Below are 18,335 nucleotides of genomic sequence, written 5' to 3' on the forward strand. Positions count from 1 at the left end.
TAAGGCCAACTTGGGATACACAGTGAGACTCTGTTGAAGAAAAAGGACAGAAGAGAAGGAACAGGGAAATGTCAGGGAAGAAGGGTCCAGACTCCAACACACACACACACACACACACACACACACACACACACACACACACACACCAGGAACCGGGTCTCTAGGAGAGGAGATCCTGGTCCCCAGCACAGAGCATAGCACCCCAGTGTTTGGGGCTGGACTCACATCTCCTTCTCCTGCTGCAGCTCACAGGCCTCTCTCTGGAGGTTTTCCAGCTGCTGCTGGGCCTCCTGGAGTTCGCGGGAGGTGCGCTCCAACTCACGGGCCAGCTCCTGGTTCGTGAGCCTCAGTTTGGTGTTCTCCTCCTTGGTTTCATGCTTGTCGTTGTGCAGGACTGTGCACTGGCCTTCCAGCTGCAAAGAGGGGACAGAGAGAAAGGATGAACGTGGCCATGCCCATGGCTGGCGCAGCCCTACGCTCTCCAGAATCCAAGTCAACGCTGCTCTGTCCCATCGCTCCTGTGTAAGGCATCTCTGCAGGCAGGAACAACTTTGATAGCACATTCTGTCCTTCCTGTCTCCACATGGGACTGCTAGACAGTCCTGGGGTGGCCTCGTTCTCTATGATGACCAGCAATGAAAATTCCACAGGCTACTTGTGTCTTCTCTCCCATGGGCACCATGGGCTGGAGACCTCATCTAGGTCCCCTTTGTCCTCTGAGACAATGTTTTTGCCTTGGTCCCTGATGGGGTCAGAGAATAGCTAAGAGGCTGTTCACCGCCCTGCGCGCCTTCCCTATGGTGAACACAGATAGGACATTTATCCACTCCCTTTCTCCTCTCAGCCACAAGAGCCCTGTTCCCTTCATCTAAGCAACAGCTTTGCTTGGCTGCCTCAGACCTTGGTGATTCTGAGGAAACCACTAAACCAGGTCAAATAGACCCTATGATTTTTCTTGCATCCCTGAAGTGACTTTTTTTTTTAATGTGCATTTTGATAACTTCAGCTCCTCTTGGCTGGTGAGTAGGCTTTGTAGAGCTTCCAACCCTCACCAGGCTGAGCAGCACACCAAGGCAAATAGATCATCATAAATTTAGCTTCACGAATGTGGCCAATGAGGGGAGAAAAGCAGCCACAAGGAATGTTGGGAGCCTCTCGCGAGGCTGCCAGGTTATCAGGCAAGCGTGCAGTAATTAAATGGAGTGGCAATCATTCATTTGAGGGATAAATTTAATTGCTATGAATTTAATGCATGAAGGAGAGGAGGCTAAGGGGGGGGGGGTGAGGCAAGGCCGACTGCAGACAGAACGGAAAGGCGGTGGGTAGTTCCCAGGGTTCGCAGCCTCTTGCTACAGAGAAGACATTTAGACCTGCAGCCTAGCTATCAGCAGGGCAGCAGCCCCAGCCTTGACACGGGGGATATCCTCCAAGCTTATGCTCACATATTGCTAAAAATAACCTCTGTGCCAGGGTCTGTCATTAGCTGGATTCCTTCCAAGACCAGGCAAACTGAGACTGGAGGCCAGCGCTACCACGGCCTCTCTCCTCCCGGAGGTCTTGTTTTGCTGAGAAGACTGCCGAGAGCAAAACACTTGGCCTGGCAACCTGGTACCACGAGCCAGGTGTCCTTAGCTTCAGGCACAGCTGCTGCCTTGCAGAACATACAACACAGTCCGTTTCTCTGCTCGGGTAGCGAGAGGGAAGTGGCTGGTGTTTGCATCTAACCTGTGTCCCAGAGGTGGTCATGGACCATGTCGAGGTATGCGGGCATTTCTTTAGAGAGCCTTTTCTCTCTGGGAGTATCCACAGGCATGCTGAGGAGGACAGATAAGCCTGTGCTTCCCCCTGAATTATCAGCGACCACACAAGTGTCTCCGTGCTCCCTTGGGTTCCTCCTTTCTTCTGCGGGATGTTGCCTGAACCAGCATCAAGGTTTAGCATCCATTATTCCCTTTGGGTATAATTATGTGAAACTGTCTTCAGGTCCCTTGGGGTTGGGTAAATCATATCGATATAAAAGACTATAAAGGACTTCTCCAGGCGAGACATCCAATTGTGGCTCTGCCTAGGGCCCACCTGTGACGTTGTTTTAAGTTTAAATTTTAAAATGTTTAAAGTATTTTTAGCATCTTAAAACAGGCTCTCACTATGTAGCCCAGGCTGTACTTTGAACTACGTTCCCCAAGGCTGTTCTGGGACTACAATCCTCCTGCCTCAGTCTCCCCAGTGATGCGATCACATGCGTGTGTCAGTACATCCTCCTCATGGGGACTTTAAGTGAAGACACATGGAGAGACACAGGTTGCCTTGGGGCAACTTTGAAATCCATGGGCGAATGGCGGAAGGGGTGGGCCAGAGGCAAGAGGAGGAGCGGAGGGCATGGAGTCTCAGCAGTAACCTACCCTCCTCTGCTTCTGGTTGAGACGCTCCAGCTCCTGCTCCTTGGCACTCAGCTTCCTTTCTAGCTCCCGACTGCGGGCCTGGAACCTCTCTGTGTCCTGCCAAGCCAGAAGAGAAGACGGTGGGTGGAGGTCCTACACCCAGCACACCTGGCACACCGCCTTGTAAGAACTCTTTCATCGGCTAGGCCACCAATCCCTTTTCTCTTTGAGGCTCTTCCCATGAAACCCCAGGTGTCAGCGACCCACCACCCCACCACTGACAACCCATGAGACTAAGTTAGTGACCGGAGATGTGTTAGAAAACTTTCTGTGAGTGTGGCCACACCCTGTGGCAGTGCCCTACAGTGTTTTCCCACCAGCACGATGACCTAAGGACAGCCATTGGCGGAGTGGGACAGGGAGAGAAGGCGCCTGAGTCTGACCGTTCAGCACCTCCCAGCTCATTACACCTCCTGCTGTAAATGTCTAAGGCAGCCTCCAATTTGGAGGCTCTAGTTCAGGATGGATGCACACCAGCACTGGTCCCCTAAACCACATAGTTCCAGGCACAGTGCACCCCCCCCCTTGCCTCCTGGGGAATCTGAGTGCTCACTGCTTATCCACCATGATTCAGGGGTCCTGGGCCATGCTCTGCATGACGCATCTGCCCTACACTCAACACGCTCTTCCCTCACACCCCGCCTGGGCTTCTCCTCACGGAGCTGCTAAGGCCTGAGAGTACAGATGGGATGGTGTCTGGCTGCAGTGTCGCAGACAGTGTGGGGTGTCTCACTCCCAGCGGAGCCAGGTAGGATGGGAGACTTCTAGGCTTCAGGATGCTTGGGTTTGAGTCCCTCCAGTGGTTGTCTAAGTTGCTTCATTTTTCTGAATTTCAACAGAACGGACGGCAGCAGCCGTTTGCTCCCTGCTATTGAATATACTGTAAAAACAACAACGACAACAACATACCAGGCGCTACTGAAGGCCCCGGGATAGCCCATGGTAGCGTGATATCCTCAGGAGGGGACCAGCTGTGAGAGGCTGCACTGGGTGACTACAGGGGTCCTGGCTACTGTGTCTGGTGGAACCGTTGTTCTTGGCTTACAAGCCATTGGCCACCTTTGCTCAAAGGCTTGCACTTCTTCTGGTGATGCCAATGGCTCCTCTGCTCATGTCCAAACAGATCAGCAGTCAGAGGTTATGCTGGAAGACATGTGCCCATCCTCACCTGAACCACGTGCAATGGCCCACATGGGGTGTCCTCAGACAGCCTCTGAGGACTTTGTTTGGAGAGAATCAGCTGCAGGGGACCTACTTAGTTCACTCAGCCACTGCACCTCCTGACAAATGCTGGCACTCATGGCAAACGCTGGAATCCCATGCTGATGCACCCATCCCTATAGGTCTCGTGGTGCATGCAATTGACCCTGTCGGGACATCCTTAAGGGGCATCTCCCAGTCTGGAGTTGGGGGAGGCAAACACATGGGTATTTTTCTCGTGGTCAGCATATTGATACGGGTACAGTCAGCATCTAAACTGGTTAGAAGCTCTGGCTTTTTCTCTGAAGTCACAGATGGTATCATCCTTATCCTAACTCTGAGACTAGGGAAAGTCTGTATCTCAAGGCCTGACGGCACTGCCCAAGTCACCCCTGGAGTTTTTATGTTCACAGCAGAGGCTCAAGGGCAATCACTGAGCTCTCTGGGCTAGGCATTTAGAACAGAGAAAGAAAGCTGGGCATGGTGGCGCACACCTTTAATCCCAGCACTCGGGGTGTCAGAGGCAGGCGGATCTCTGTGAGTTCGAGGCCAGCCTGGTCTACAAAGTGAGTCCAGGACAGCTAAGGCTACACAGAGAAACCCTGTCTCTGGGAGGGGAAAAAAAAGAAGAACTGAGAAAAGAAAGGGCACGAGGGGGCACAGTACCAGACCCAGGTCATCTGAAATGATGCTAACTGGTCCTTAGTTCCTTTTCCCACATCCTCTGCTCACTCTCAGCCCTCACGCATGTGCCCACCCTTGGTTGTTGGAAGGATACTTTAACTACAGTCATGACCTGGGCAAAGGGGACAACATATCCTCTGAGACTGTCTCCTCTGTGCATCTGTCATAGGGATGAGCGGTGGCTTTCCTATTGCAGACCAGGGAAACTGCTGTTGTTAGAAGCTATTTCAGACCCGCTGATGGACGAGTGTGGATTCTGTTTGCCACATACACATTCAGTTTCCCTGAACACTGGAGCAGCCGGCACAGTTTAAAGCACTGAAGGACAATAGGGGTGGTCTGGAAATAGTGGCAAGCCTCCAGGGGCTCCAGCCAGATATTTCTGGAAGGCACTCTGACGTCCCTGCAGTGTGAATGGCATCTGGGACGGCAAGTGGAGCAGTGGCGTGGATAATCCAAAGCAGCAGAAAATTGAAATCTGGATCAAGGGAAGAGCCTGAGACAATAGCCTGGGCTTAGCACTGAGAGGCAGCGGAGGCTTCTGTCCAAGACTGGCAGCCCCTCTCCCTGAGAACTCACAGAGCAGAGTAGACAGCAGGAGGGAGAACAGAGTGGCCTGGATCTTTTGTTTAAGTGGGATATACACCAAATCAGACTGGCTTGGTAGAGGATAGGGTCCTCACTTCACCAGTTCTCACCTCCTAAAATAACAACAAGGGGCTGGAAGGCTGAGGAACACCAGGAATGAGAGTACATCACAATGGGGTACACCAGGAACATGGGGTATACTAGGAATAACCAGGGTGCCCTGGGAAAAGGGGCATGCTGAAAACTGGGCTGTGTTGGGAACAGGAGGTACATTAGGAATTAGGGCACTCTAGGAGCCAGGGATACACTAAGAACATGGGATGTACAACAGAACAGGGGTACAGTGGGGACAGGGGTACACGCTTCACATTTTCTCTCATGGTGCTGAGGGTGGTGGCCGTGGGCTTTTCTTGGTGACTATATTCTTTAGTTGTTTAAGAGGAGCAGCCTGGTCTCTAATCACTGCCTCCCTTGGGGATGCCGCTTAGGGAACAGAATGGGCTGGTATGTTTTGATGGGGTCAACTGAGTGACACTCAATGTCCAGGTTGCTTTAGCTACAAAAGTATGCTCTGAAATTCATCCATCACACACTTCCTTCCCTCCTTCCTTCCTTTATCTTTCCTATTTCCTTCTCTCTCTCTACCCTTTCCTCTCCTTTCCTCTCTATACTACATCAATCCATCCATCCATCCATCCATCCATCATCCATCCACCCATCCATCATCCATCCACCCATCCTTTCCCCTTCCTGGCTCTGTCCTCCTTTTCTTCCCTCTTTTCTCCCTTCCTTCCTGTCATTCATCCACCCATACCTCCAAGTATTCACATGCTCAAACACATCAACTGAACAGTTATCTGTAGGGCATCACCTACAGTCCAGGCATGCCTGAGAAACTGAAGCCAGATTAGTAAGCAAAGGAACTTACTAACAGACCATCTGAAATAAAAATATATAAGTACATTATATACTTTGCTTGGAGGTGGTAGATGTCTTGAACATTAAAGAGGAAAAAGAAGGCCCCAGAAGGGAGCTGGGATCCTAATAGAGGCAGGTGTTCAGAGTAGGCAGGTCAGCCACTGGGCGCCAGCCCTAGCGGAAGCCCAGGAATGAACCACTTACTTTGAGAAGGAACTGTTCCCTTTCGCTTTTGATCTGCTGCTCCATCTCCTCATACAGATGCTGGATTTCTTCATCATAAGCAGCAATTTTCCTGGAGGTGACAAAAGAAGAAGCTGGTAGGGTCCTCCCCAAGACCCACTTATCCCACAGCCATGGTCCCTGAGACCCTGGGGCCATGGATGGCTGAGGGACTTCCTGAGTCAGGCCAGCCAAGGCTCCAGGATCAGGCTGCAGCTCACTGAGGCCAGCTGCACTGCCCGTGGATGCTAAAAGGCATTGTGAGCTTTCTCCTGTCTTCTGGACCACTGCCAGACCAGCCATGTGCTCCCCAGTGAAGCTGCCCCAGACCTCTTCCTTGACTCTGCTTTACTCCAGCACTGAGCTCTGGTCTCCTGCTCTCCCCACCCCTACTCTCTCTCCCTGATGCCTCTGCAGGTGGACAGTATGAAATGGCACCCTGGAGGAGCTCTGTCCTGCTCAGTGTCTTGCTGTAGCCCATTTCCAGTTTGAGTGCATTCTCTGCCTCTCCACATCAACCATGACACTGTTATCATCCCAGGGCCCTCATCGTGCAAACGGTGCTGTTCCCCCAAGACTGATGAGGATGACGGCCTTCTGCAAAGGAAGGTGTCTCATGCCATCCCAGTCACGGGGCCACAGATACACAGCAGGAGACAGGCGGTACTGGGTACTGGCTGGTGATGACACAGAGGTGACCTGTTCCTGTTCTGTCTCTCAGCATCCTCTCCCTACTCTAAGAGCCCACAGGACATAGGGTGATACCAAACCACTGTACCTGGCTTTCTTTTTTTTTTTTTTTTTAATGTGAGTTACAGAGGGTGGAACTCAGGGCCTGGTGCAAGCACTTCACCAACAGAGCTAGCTACCTTCCAGCCCACGGGAGGCACAATTTCATAACTTTTCTCCGGCCATGCATTGAGACCCTCTCTTTGGCCTCCACTTCCTACCCTTTCCCTCTCGTGTAGAAAGAACTCCATCTTGGGCTTGTGGTTCTCAAGAACCATTTTGGAACACACACACACACACACACACACACACACACACACACACACACACACACACACTTTACACTCCAAGATGGCAAGACCTTTCATGGACGGGCACATTGTTAACAGAGGAGACGCCCCTCATTGTTGGCTCTAAGGAGTACCAAGGAGACACCTGAACAAAATGTAAAGGATGGAATGAACTATTCTCCTAAGCCCTTCATTATTTCACCCTCACATCCCATGTCCACTTGGGACTCCAGCCAAAGGCCAGGCTTTATCTACTGTCCCAGGCCTTCCCGTGGCCCAGTCACTGCCCTTTCCTCTCCTGCAAGGGAGAGGGCTTCTCCATGTGAACACTCTAATGAACAAGGATGAGCCATTTTGACTGGCATCCTTCCAGCTCCTCAGGAACCGCACCATAGCCCAAGAGTGAGAGCCACTGCCGGGGACATCATCTCAGACTCTGAGTTCCAGTTCATCTCTCCCCACCCAGCCCCAAGTGGCTTCGATCTGTGTTCAGCATCAGGTGCCAGTCCTTCCACATTTAGCAATCTGGGGCTGTCTATGAACCTGCTCAGCATCCAGGCAAAGAGTAAGACATCTCTTCTTGTAAATGACAGGCATGTGAGCTTGTTACCTTTTCTCTCAGCTAACCCATCACATCAGAAAGAAAATCATGGAGAGAATATAAGAAGAAATGGACTGTGTTGTAAAACAGGGGCACCTCAAGGTCAGGGGTGGACATGGTTCAAAGGAAGCAGGTGTTTTCTCTTTGGCCCCGAATCACCTTTACACGCTTGAAACAACCCAGAGGCTGGACGGCAAATGACATCAAGTAAAACTTCAGGCAGCAAAGTGCAACTACATAAATACCGCAGAACCAATAAAATGGGACGAGAGCAACTTAAAACCTGATTTGGCTCTGCTAAAATAATTCTAATTAGAGTCGTTCATATAAGCTGTTTACCATCTATGCCTAATAGCCATGCGAGGCATTAATTCTATGATACCATTCAATGTGTTATATTAATTTTTCTCTAAGTTTTACTTGATTAAATTAATGCTCTTGATGTTTTCATGCTCACATGACAGCCTGCTTGTCGTGAATGAACTTACTTTACAAACCATTATAAGATACGTGAAACGGCAGCGTCCACAGCCTCTGTCTAGTGCCTAATGCTATCCCTTTGCTTGCAAAAGCTGGCTGGACTGCCAGAAGCCCTGGGACCTTGATGAGCATTAGGGATACTGGACCCATCCAGACTCCTCTGTGGATGAAAGCCTCCTTGGAGATTCTGCACACCTGAATGATAGCACTCCCCTCCTGGACCAGAACATACCACGTCCCAGGAATGGGAGCGTGAAGGTGCTATTTTCAATAAGGTATCACTAAGCCTGCTTAAGGGTCGGAGGACCCTTAGTGCATACAGAGCCAGCTTGTCTCCTTAGTGTGCAAGTGCTCCGATGTCCCTCTCACCCTAACATTGTTTCCAGCATTATCAGGATGGACCAAGTAGAAAGTGAATGCAAAAAGCATCCAGAACCACAGTGCCCTACTAAACATGTAGAATTATTTATTCTTGTAATTAGGATCAGGAGCTGTGGGGCAAGAGAGGAGCAAGTGCTTGCTTTCAAGGATGAAGAGGCTGAGGGCGGAAGAGCTCGGAGGCATCAGGAGAGGAAGAAAAGCCTTAGTTGCTAAGAGCTGCCATCAGAGGCTGCCAGAGGCTCTGGCTGGGCAGAGCCGCCGAGCTGGGGTGTGTGCATCTGTCGGGGCTCCACAGTAGCTGTGAGTACAGTGAGGACCGGAGACACTCCAACAAGATCTGCGCATGCGTCATGCAGAAGCCCAGCCAGGTAGACCACATCCTGTGGTCAAAGTAAAGAGATGGCCTGCCTGCGGTGTCTGCTGGTTCTGTGTATCTTTGTCGCCATTTCAAATTTGCTCTTCCTGCACAACACACAGAAACACAGACTCTACAGTGTTCTCAAGAGGACCCAGGCATAATTCCAACCTTACTGGCACCTTGTTCGAACTCCTAGGACACCCTGTGCCTTTATTTGACCATTTTTACATGGGATTTTAAGTAGTCCTGACTTATGTGGGTTTCACTGAGGGTTCAGTCTCTGTTAAGTTATGAATACTGAGAACTTTATGTTACTCAACTTCTTCAGTTAATGCTGAAAACCTGTAAGAACCTACTTTATAATTTGTATCAAACTCAGGTGCTAACAGACCACAGCGAAGGAACACTGGATTCCATTAAATTGAATAATTCCAGGATTGGAAGCTTTGTCTCACCTTTAAAAAAAAAAAAAACTGGTATTAAAATCCTTGCCATGAGGTTACATAGATGGTTCAGCAGTTAAGAACACGGATACCAAATGGTTCACAGCATCCTGTAACTCCATTTCCAGGGGATTCAGTTCCCACCTGCATGAACACGAAGTACATGTGTGTGCACACATTCATAAATAAAAATAATAAACCTTTAAAAGATAAGCCTCTCTGCTATGTACACCAGTCAGGTTTGGCCACTTTCTGAGCCTGGGGACTGGCTGCCTTTCTGAGCAGTTCTGTCATCTTTGGGATATTCTGAATCACGGCAGTAGGCATCCCTATGACCATGCGCCTCAGGAGAAAAGCCCTCCCTCCGTAAGTGTGAGAACAGCTTCACATTCAAGGAGATGCCTTAGGTCAGGCCATGCCTTTCTCTCTCTCCCACCTTGTTTTGTAAGCTGCTCCCCACCCCTCCGGTCTTCTTTGACTGAGTGACCTTCTCTAGTCACTGGAGCCCCAAACCAAATGCCCGGTGTGTGTGTGTGTGTGTGTGTGTGTGTGTGTGTGTGTGTGTGTGTGTGTGTGTGAGATTTGTGCAGAGTGGAGCTGTTTATTGCCTCTCTTGTTCTAGAAGGTGTGTGTATTTATTCATGCCACCAAAAATCTGCATCAGCTTTGCTTGGCAGCCACATCACAACTGACAGATTTGTCAGTTAAAACTTCTAAACTCTATGTGATGTTTCTCACTTTAAAGACTGTGCCTTTAAATGGATCTCTATCTCTTCAGCCTCTGCCTCTGTGTTTTGGTCACAGGAGGATGCCCCCAGTGTCATTCTGTTAGATGGCATTTACCAGCATTATGTTAATGGATCCCACTTGGCTATCCCGTATACTCAATGACCTTCTATGTTTTATTGACATTACAAATTTAGCTTCAGGTTTAGATTCGGAATATAAGCTAAATTATCCATGATGCTTGTTTTAATGATTTAGTCTATCTGAGAGGTGTTTTAATAATTAAATTTGTTTCTCTGACAAGTTCATGTATGTAAGTAATGCATTCTAATTAATTTCACCTCCTTCCCCTGTTAAGTTTTTGTAAGTTGTTTATTTACTTAATTTTGTGTGTGTGTGTGTGTGTGTGTGTGTGTGTGTGTGTGTGTGTGTTGTGGTGGTAGTGGGATTGAACCCAGGTTTTTGTACACCCTGGCTAAATACTTTACTACCAAACTATACCCTATGCCCAGAAAAATATTTTCTTAAGATATGCTAACTTTTCATTTCTTGTCTTATGCTGTTTAGTAAAAGAATCTAGAATATATTGGAAAAATGTTTACTGTTCAGAATCTATTAACCTATTGTCTGTAGCCAAAAGCATTATTAATTTTTTATAACTTCCGTGAGAAGAATACATATTCTCTTTTTAAGGTACGTAATTCTAGATTTATTTCTTCAGGTTGCTATTAGATGATTTGAACTGCTTCCTGCCCTTTAAATACTACTTGTCTTTAATGTATTTTTGCCCGACTAGTGTGTCGAATCTGAGGTGTTTGTCAGCTTTGAAAAGTCTGTATTTTAATCTAATTTTCTTTGGTTTTTTTTTTTTTTCCTGGAAGTTTCTTCCTGGGTCAATTTCTGCTGTGTTACTTGGTGCATAAGGTTTATATGTCTAGAATCTGTGTGGGGGTGGGGGAAAGGTGTGTGTGTGTCTGTGTGTATGTGAGAGGGGGGAGGGGGAGAGAATGAGAATTGTTTGTTTGTTTTGAGACACGGTCTTGCTCTGTAGCCCAGGCTAGTCTCACGTTAGGGCTATCCTTCCCACTTCAGCCCACCAGATGCTGAATCTTCTTTCTGGATGGAATTGTATATTGCTATAAAGCACTCCTTCTTACCTTCTCTTGTTTATGCTTCTGAGCTACAAGGCCCACCCCACTTCTGCTAGCCACTCCTAAGGCTCTCCTGCCTAGGTGCCGCCCCCCCCAGCCATGATGTCAACTTATCTGTTCTCTGCTATCTGGTGCTCACTAAGCTGGAGGAGGAGGGGGAGACAGGGAAGAGGTGGATGGAGCAGACAGGGAAAGGCAGCAGGAGTTGTCCTTGAGGCTGAAGGACAGGCACATGGTGAGCTGGCCATCGGAGTCCGCAGCAGTCTTGAGCACTAACGTGTGTCCTCCCTTCCAAGCCCCCTGTGATGGCTGGATGGTGCCATTGAAGGAACCACGGTAGCTCAGGCAGGAACCAAGTGCTGACTGAGGCAGCTATGCTTGCATTACTTCATTGGATCAACAACTAGGAGGTCTGGTTCTGACATTGAAAAGTTCTGGCCTTGGCCAAGCCACAGCACACCAGTAATGTCCAAGTTTATACAACTGAAAAATCGAGATGAAGTTGCTACAGTTAATGATAATGTTAATGAGGTTAAAAATGCCTGTGGAAATATTAGGAAGAGGCAGTGGATAGAATGCAGTTAATAAATTCTAGTTAAATAAAGTCTCTGGAACCCCCATTTTGAGAGTCATTACTCTCTTTAAATATCAATGAGGGGCAAATGTTCTTTAAATACCAATGAGGGCCAAGTAGAAACTAGAGGGAAAACACACATCAATACACCCGGGATGAGAAGGGATGTGTGTGGGAGCAAGGGAGGCTCAGCTGAAAGAGTTCACTACTGTAGCGTCCACTAAGCCTTTCTTAAAGTACTGTGGTGGGAGGAATAATTAGACCCAAGCCCCATTCTGTACCCCAGGGCTGTAGGCATACAGACGCTTAGAACACCAAGTCCAAAGCCACAGTGGTGCAGGCCAGGCCAGAAAAAAGAGGCCATGTGCCATCAAAGAAATCCCGTAGTCTCTCCATGGCTGACAACAGTCACTCTGTCATCGGAGAGTCGTGGCCAGGAAAATGGAGGGAGCCGCCCGTTCTGCTGGTCGGGAGGGTAGAAGAATTTGCTGGCTGAGGTGAAGAAAGATAGATTTGCAACAGGTAGGGAGAAATCACCTACATACTGCTTACAGATGCCTCAAGGGCAGTGATGGATCTGAAAGAATGGGTTGTGTGGAAGCCAGGATGACGATCCCAATTTGAAGTCAGAGGATAACAGGGTCACCTGAGATGTCTGACTGTGGCAAATACCCCTTCTCGTAGGATTAGCTCTGGTGGTGGTGGTGGTGGTGTGTGTGTGCGCACGCGCATGTGTCTGTATATCTCTGAGTATCTATGTGTATGTGTGTATGTCTGTCTATCTATATCTTCTTATGTGTATGCCCAGGTGTGCTTCTCTGTATCTGTCTGTATGTATATACATCTAAGTGTGTATTTATCTGTATATCTGTGTGTGTGTGTGTGTGTGAATATGAGTATCCATATGTCTGCCTATATCTGCATGTGTGTGTGTGTTCATGTATGTTCCTGTGTCTGTGTATCTATCTATGTATTATGTCTGTGTGTATGAGTGTGTGTATTTATGTGTATCTATGTGTGTATGTCTGTGTGTATGAGTGTGTTTGTGTGTGTGTGTGTGTGTGTGTGTGTGTGTGTGTGTGTGTGTAATATTAGGTAAATGAGGTGTTAAGGATGGGATAAGTGAGAAGAAAGGAGGAGAAACTCAGACTGCAGAGTAAGTTCCAGCGTTAGGGCTTTCCGGCCTTTCTCAGATCATTTGCAGAAACTCAAAGGCGAGATGTAGTTAGCAATAAGTTACCTTGCCAGCCTCCCACAGGGGCTGTGAAACTTAATTAACCTTCACAAAGTGCTTCGCACCTCAAAACAGAAAGTGCTACATGGAGGAAAGCATTGGCGCTCAGCCCATGGGGCTCCCGTTAGCAGCCGTGAGAGTCAGGCTCCCTACCACCGACACCGCCATGTCAACACAGGTCAAACTATTGTGGTCCTGCCCACTCACCTTCACTTAGAGGTGTTGGGGACTTTGAAAGGTCTCTGGAGCCACTTAGTCCACTGGTCGAGTTTCTTCTAGGCAAGGGGGTACTAAAGCTATCCAAGGACTAAGCCGGATACTTTAATTTTCTAAATGAAGGCATGTCCCTGGCCTTGGAGAGAAGATGTGGTGACTTTCTGCACTTAGGACATGTCTCCCCACGAGCTTGAATTCCAGACAGTCTCAGAATGGGCTCCTAGCCTAGGATGGGTGCCATTCAGATGTCGTGTCTCTTTATGAGGGGACTTGGTTTGAGCTCCTGGTTTGCAGGAGCTCTGGCAAAGTGCAGATGCAAAGATAGTGGGGCCCTCACTGCCACGGACTGAGCAGAATCTCCCGTGGAGCATGTGCAATGTGTGCCCAGCAAGACTGCTCGGCTGGTAGAGCCATGTGACTCAGCTCACAAGTCTGATGACCTCAGTGCAGTCGGTGAACCCACAGCGAAACAGTTCCTGGAAGAGGTCTACACACACACACACACACACACACACTGTGGCACACAGCTTCTCTCTCATAATAACTACAAATAAAGATCATTTAAAACATTTTTAAAAAGGAGCTCATGCATTTCCAACCCGAACTGTTTTTGCTTGTACGTGAAGAAAATGACTCAGACTAGAAGAATGAGCCAGTGAATGAAGGTCAGGATAAAAAGAAGAAGCCAGGCTTGATTTGGGGGGGAGGGGGACAGTTTGCACGCTCCTCACCATCCTCTGATGCTCCCCCAAGCAGCCTTGGGTGTGCAATATACGTTTTTCAGCTAGTATTGTCAGCATTACCCAAGTCCATCTGATGTCTGGCCCCTGGGAAGTAGAGGAAAGGAGTAAAGTATGGGGACTAACTGCATTGAGGGCATTCGGACAGAAGGTAGGAGGGCTTAATGTCCTTCTCCATGCACTTTGCAATGCACCACCAACCACAGGGCGAGGATCTTCAGCTGGAGAACTCTCCAGAAAAAATAAATAAATAAATAAATAAATAAATAAATAAATAAATAAATAAATAAAAGAAAGCAGGTCTAGCAGCAGTCAGCTCGGGTTATAGAGACTCATCACTGCCCCCTACTGTCTTTGTCAGGTAACTGCAGTCTCTGGACAGCAAACAAAAAATGTGGTATTTTTTTGTTTGTTTTGTGGTCCTTTGAGATTGGTCTCTCTGTAGTAGAGTATAGATAAATGGAAGGAAAGTATAAGAGTATAGAAAGATCTGTGAAGGGTTGAGGCTGACAATGGGTTTCAAGATGGATTCTTCTTAGTGGATCCTGTTACCTATAGAAAACACCCCTGTAGCATTCTTCCGTCCCCAAAAGCAAACTGCTTTTCATGGGTCAGGTGTGCAAATTATGGCTGTGGTAAGCACAGGGCACAAGTAGTCATCAGCTTTCCATTTTCTCACCGGGCAATGCCAACAATATGGTCTCTGCCTCCAATCATCATGCCCACAACACTAGTGCATTTGGTTGAGCCAGGCATCACCTAGAATCCCCTACCCAAACCTACACGCATTAGAGGGGCAGCCTGGAACACAGCTTCTGTGGGCTAAAACAAACTAGCCTTCTCTGAGGGGCATGGAACGATGGAGCTATCTGGAGCTGCATAGATTCAGGCAGATCTTTTCTGGCTTTTGTGGTGTGTGTGTGTGTGTGTGTGTGTGTGTGTGTGTGTGTGTGTGTGTGTGTGTACATGTGTTGTGTGTTTCCTGATCTACTGAGATGTTAAAAAAAAAGCCACTACACCCTTCCTTGGAGCCATCCTCAGCTATTCCTCCCCAGAGATGGACTGTTGGCTCAACCACGAGCCAAAATCAGTCCTTCCTCCCTCAGACACCTGCTTCATGCCAGGTAATTAACTAGTGCACCCCTTATGCTAGAATGCACAGTTTCCTGAATCTCTGGGAATGTGGGAGACAGCATTTGAGATACTGTAAAACACTCAGGGAGAGGCAAGGCCCAGTGGGAACAGTTCACACTGACACTGGGCAGAGGCCCTGGGCTCTATCCCAGGCTCTGGCATTTGACTTGGTTTTTCACCTGGCCTCGTGGGTCTAAGGCTACTTCCCAATGGATATGCAAAGACAGAAGAAAGGGACTGATGATCCCAGACGTGTCTCCTCCTATTTCAACTAAATCCCTGGCCATAAGGGGAGGCAGACCCTGGTTATTTCTGACAACACCAAGTACACTCTGCAGTTGGTCTTCAATGCCAATACTTTCCCAAGCATCCCCTCTTTCAGGGCCATCCTCTCCCTCCCACACCCTGGGGGTGGATGTGAGGTGGAAGGAGCACTCTCCACTCACTACAGCCCAGCTGACAGCCTCAGTTTTCCATTCCAGCCCAGGAGCTGAGAACAGGGAGCTGTGCCTCAACCAGAGGAAGCCCAGACTCACACTCTCCCGGAAGTCAACCCCATTTTCTCTGAGTCCCACAGGAGGAAGAAGCAAGCTATAATGCCAGCAGGAGAAGAAACAGAAACTTCTATGCCTGTGGCCACACTGCCCAGAACTCCAGCCAGGGCTTCTTGGTCAGCGCCGGGCAGATTTCTTCGGAGTCTGCTTGGTCAGTGACCACACACTCATTCTTCACAGATGGCAACAAACTCAGAGCCTGGCAGAGAGGAAGCCCTAACTAAATGCTGCCCACTGGTGACACGTGTGTCAGCCAGTCACACACAGCAGCCATGACTTGTTCCTGCCACTACCTGCCTCTGTGACAGGCGATCATTTCAGATGAAATGAAAATGTCACACCTGTCCTGAGCGGAGCTCTGGCAGAACTGGAGACATTCTGGCAGTTCAGCAGGATGCTCTGTTCCCACAATGCTCTGCTTCCATCCTGCATTTGGAAGCCCTTCTCCCCTCTGACCCTACTTCCTTCTCTGAAGCCTGCACACATCCTCCACCAACAAGCTCCAAACCTGAAGCCTCGCCCTGTGCATTATTTGCAGAGAGAGCATTTACGAGTTCAACACCCCGTTTTTCCAGTGTCTTGTTTGATTTCTGAGCTGCCAAGGTTACAGAGCACAGGGTGCCTTACAGACCATCTGTCCCACTGACAAGGCGTGACCAATTTTTTTAATAGAATAAAGGGGACGTTTATAAGTCTTTAATAGAAAATCTCACTGTCCCATGAAACACAAGCATGAGCTATCTTACGAAACTGAGCTTTCAGCCGTACATCCAGTAAGTGTGCAAAGCCTGCAAAGAAGATGCATTTCTTCTTTCTGGTAGGTCACAATCACAACAGGTCTGAAAACCACTCACCCCATTCACACATGTTGTCAATGTTTTTGTTGATACGCAGAGCAGGAAAGCAAGTAGCTTCCGGTCACACAGCTTGTAAGTGGCCAGGCCTCCGTCCTGTGTGGGTGTTGTACTCCCTACTTCCGGCAGCTGCCTGGTTCTGCAGCCAGAGAGTGTCCCTGGGTGAGACTAGCAGGGATCACCGAACACTCCTCCCCCCCCCCCCAGGAGCTGGCCATGACCAGCCTCAGCCGGGAGGACCATGGACAGAAGATGACCAAGAAGGGATGGGATGGTTTTGAACATGTGGCCAAGAGTTGCCTTGACTCTCATCTCAAGGATGTTAATCACAGCTACTAAACTAGGGCCTGTGAGCATTTCCCGCAGCCACTCTCAGATGGACGTGAGGCTCAGTCGTGGAGCATGGCAGGGAATGCCTTTCCTTTCAGGAGTGGGGCCAGCGCAGGAGGTCCTGTCTATGAGAGCACAAGCCAGCTCCCTCTCCACTCCAGTAACAATCATCCTCCTTAGGGAACAGAAAGACTGCCTTCCTGTGTGGAAGGGGGACACTGGTTTTTGCTGTGGTTCCCCTCAGCCAAGCCACGCGTGCTAGGGTCAGGAAGGGAAACTAATCCTTATTCCTCACATTCCAGATGTGAAACTAGAGCTTCAAAGAGGCCAAGAGACTTGAGCAAGGTAACAGAGGCAGCTGGTCGCCAAGCCTTGCAGGACTCGCCCAGATGTCCCAACTGCCAGTCCCAACTTCTGAGGCGTACACACAATGCTCACGGGCGCCGCATCAAGACGCAGCCACACGATGCCACATTATGGCAAAGTTCAAACATTCTCCTTCAGTCAGCCAGACAAGTTCCCAAACTGACCAAGAGAGACGGTGGACAAATACAGGTGTGATCCCACTAGCGTATCCAGCTCTGTGAGATGGACACTGCGGCCACGTCTTTCTTACAGATAAGGAAGCTGAGGCTCAGAGAGGTCGAGCAACTAGGTGTATGTTGCGCAGCTAGTTAACAAGTGGCCGAACCAAGATTCAAGCTGGTTTCTGCCTGATTCCAAGTTTCTTCCTAATCCCTTCCCTCCTTCAAATCTTATGGGCTGCCCCGAAATGCTATAAACAATCATCTGGCCAGTGGGTATCCTTCAGCATGACTTAGTCTCAAACCCACTGAAGCAGAATTCTAATATTTTCCCCCCAAAATATAGCTTTTCCCTTGGCAGCTATTTTGGGAAAGCACCTCCACAGGGCACCTCTGATCCAAGGTATCCACCTGTGTGGACACCGGTTTAGGTTGGCAGCAGTCCCTGGGCAAGGTCTTAGCCTTGTCTTCTGACACACTGTGGTGGCAAAGAGGCTACTGAGAGGGGAGGCTACAATGGGGAGGACGGCTGTTCCCTCCTCCCTTGCAGATATACTACTTCCACAAAGCAAGGAATGCTGGGAGCTGGGGAAGGCCCAGAATGCTAGGGCTTTCCTGTCTTACTCCCTTCCTGTCCAGGGCTCTGTGCTATCTGAATCCTTGCCCCCGACACTTACACGCTGGGCAATTCTTGGACGTGTTACACTTATGGATCATATTTTCTCGTGTGTATATGTGGGTAATAGTGGATAGGCCCTATCAAGTGAGCTAATGTACATCAAATATTTAAAATAGCTTCTAGCAAACAGAGGGTGCTTAATAAGGGTGAGCTGGGCTGTAAAGCAGATATACCACACCAGCCAAAGCCCTCTACTCTCTTTGGGAGATGGTGATGAAGAAGTTTACTAGAATGAGCCTTCGGAAAAGACAGGGAAAGGGGCACACCCGCCGCGGGCAGAGATG

At 48.9% G+C, this 18,335-nt stretch overlaps 1 protein-coding gene across 6 annotated transcripts in view; it reads right to left on the bottom strand.

Moving 5' to 3' along the window:
• The window catches only part of CRACR2A (calcium release activated channel regulator 2A), a 128,187-nt gene that overhangs the window by 36,026 nt on the left and 73,826 nt on the right, over positions 1–18,335 (bottom strand). For all 6 annotated transcript variants that reach the window (XM_084766788.1, XM_084766791.1, XM_084766790.1 and 3 more), the window contains 3 exons: positions 6,036–6,126; positions 2,403–2,498; positions 226–413 (listed from right to left, as the gene is read on the bottom strand). In XM_084766788.1, coding sequence (XP_084622914.1) covers positions 226–413; positions 2,403–2,498; positions 6,036–6,126 — 375 coding nt within the window. The remainder of the gene's footprint in view (positions 1–225; positions 414–2,402; positions 2,499–6,035; positions 6,127–18,335) is intronic.

The sequence above is a fragment of the Acomys minous genome (genome assembly GCF_964271855.1).
Source record: "Acomys minous genome assembly, chromosome: 17".
Taxonomy (NCBI): Eukaryota; Metazoa; Chordata; class Mammalia; order Rodentia; family Muridae; genus Acomys; species Acomys minous.